The sequence below is a fragment of the Wasmannia auropunctata genome, unplaced genomic scaffold (assembly GCF_000956235.1).
Source record: "Wasmannia auropunctata unplaced genomic scaffold, wasmannia.A_1.0 LD336074.1, whole genome shotgun sequence".
In the NCBI taxonomy this organism is placed as follows: Eukaryota; Metazoa; Arthropoda; class Insecta; order Hymenoptera; family Formicidae; genus Wasmannia; species Wasmannia auropunctata.
In genome coordinates this window covers 2,867,467-2,867,970 of record NW_012026816.1, presented here as the reverse complement: position 1 = coordinate 2,867,970, position 504 = coordinate 2,867,467, and the positions used below count along the sequence as shown (strand labels likewise).

At 34.7% G+C, this 504-nt stretch overlaps 1 protein-coding gene across 1 annotated transcript in view; it reads right to left on the bottom strand.

Annotated features, from left to right (window-relative positions):
• Window positions 1-363: 363 nt before the first annotated feature.
• LOC105449741 (phosphoinositide 3-kinase regulatory subunit 4) overlaps window positions 364-504 on the bottom strand; it is a 7,208-nt gene continuing 7,067 nt past the window's right edge. Inside the window, exon 16 of the mRNA XM_011689124.1 lies at window positions 364-384. Within this exon, the coding sequence (XP_011687426.1) occupies window positions 364-384 (21 nt within the window). The remainder of the gene's footprint in view (window positions 385-504) is intronic.

Here is a 504-nt window from a genome sequence, read left to right as displayed (position 1 = left end):
TCATACGCTTAAATACTACAAGTCTATCGCATCGCTTTAATTCATTCGGTATGGCATTATACATTTTCACACCTTCATAGAATAAACTTTTTTGTGCGCTTCTTGTTTTTCTAAAATCTATTCTAATATTTTCTGATTGTCTCGTTTGCCTTTCGCTTACATCTCCTACTACAACTAATTTATTTCCTAAATGCTCCGGCATTATACCGTTTAATATTTTAAAAATAAAGATACACACATTGTAATACAATCTACGCCTGACTGACATAAACTGCAGCGCTTGCAACATTTTTTCGACATTCGTATATCTGTCACAATGCAATATTACTCTCATAGCGCGGTTTTGCGCTACTTGCAGTTTCGTCAGCTGAGTCTCACCCATACCTATTAACAACGTTGCACAATACTCAAAGTGTGGCGCTATAATTGATTTATAAACAATACATCTAGTATAGCCCGATATGTCCCTACCAATCCTATTCAAGAAACTAATTTTTTTTCCTA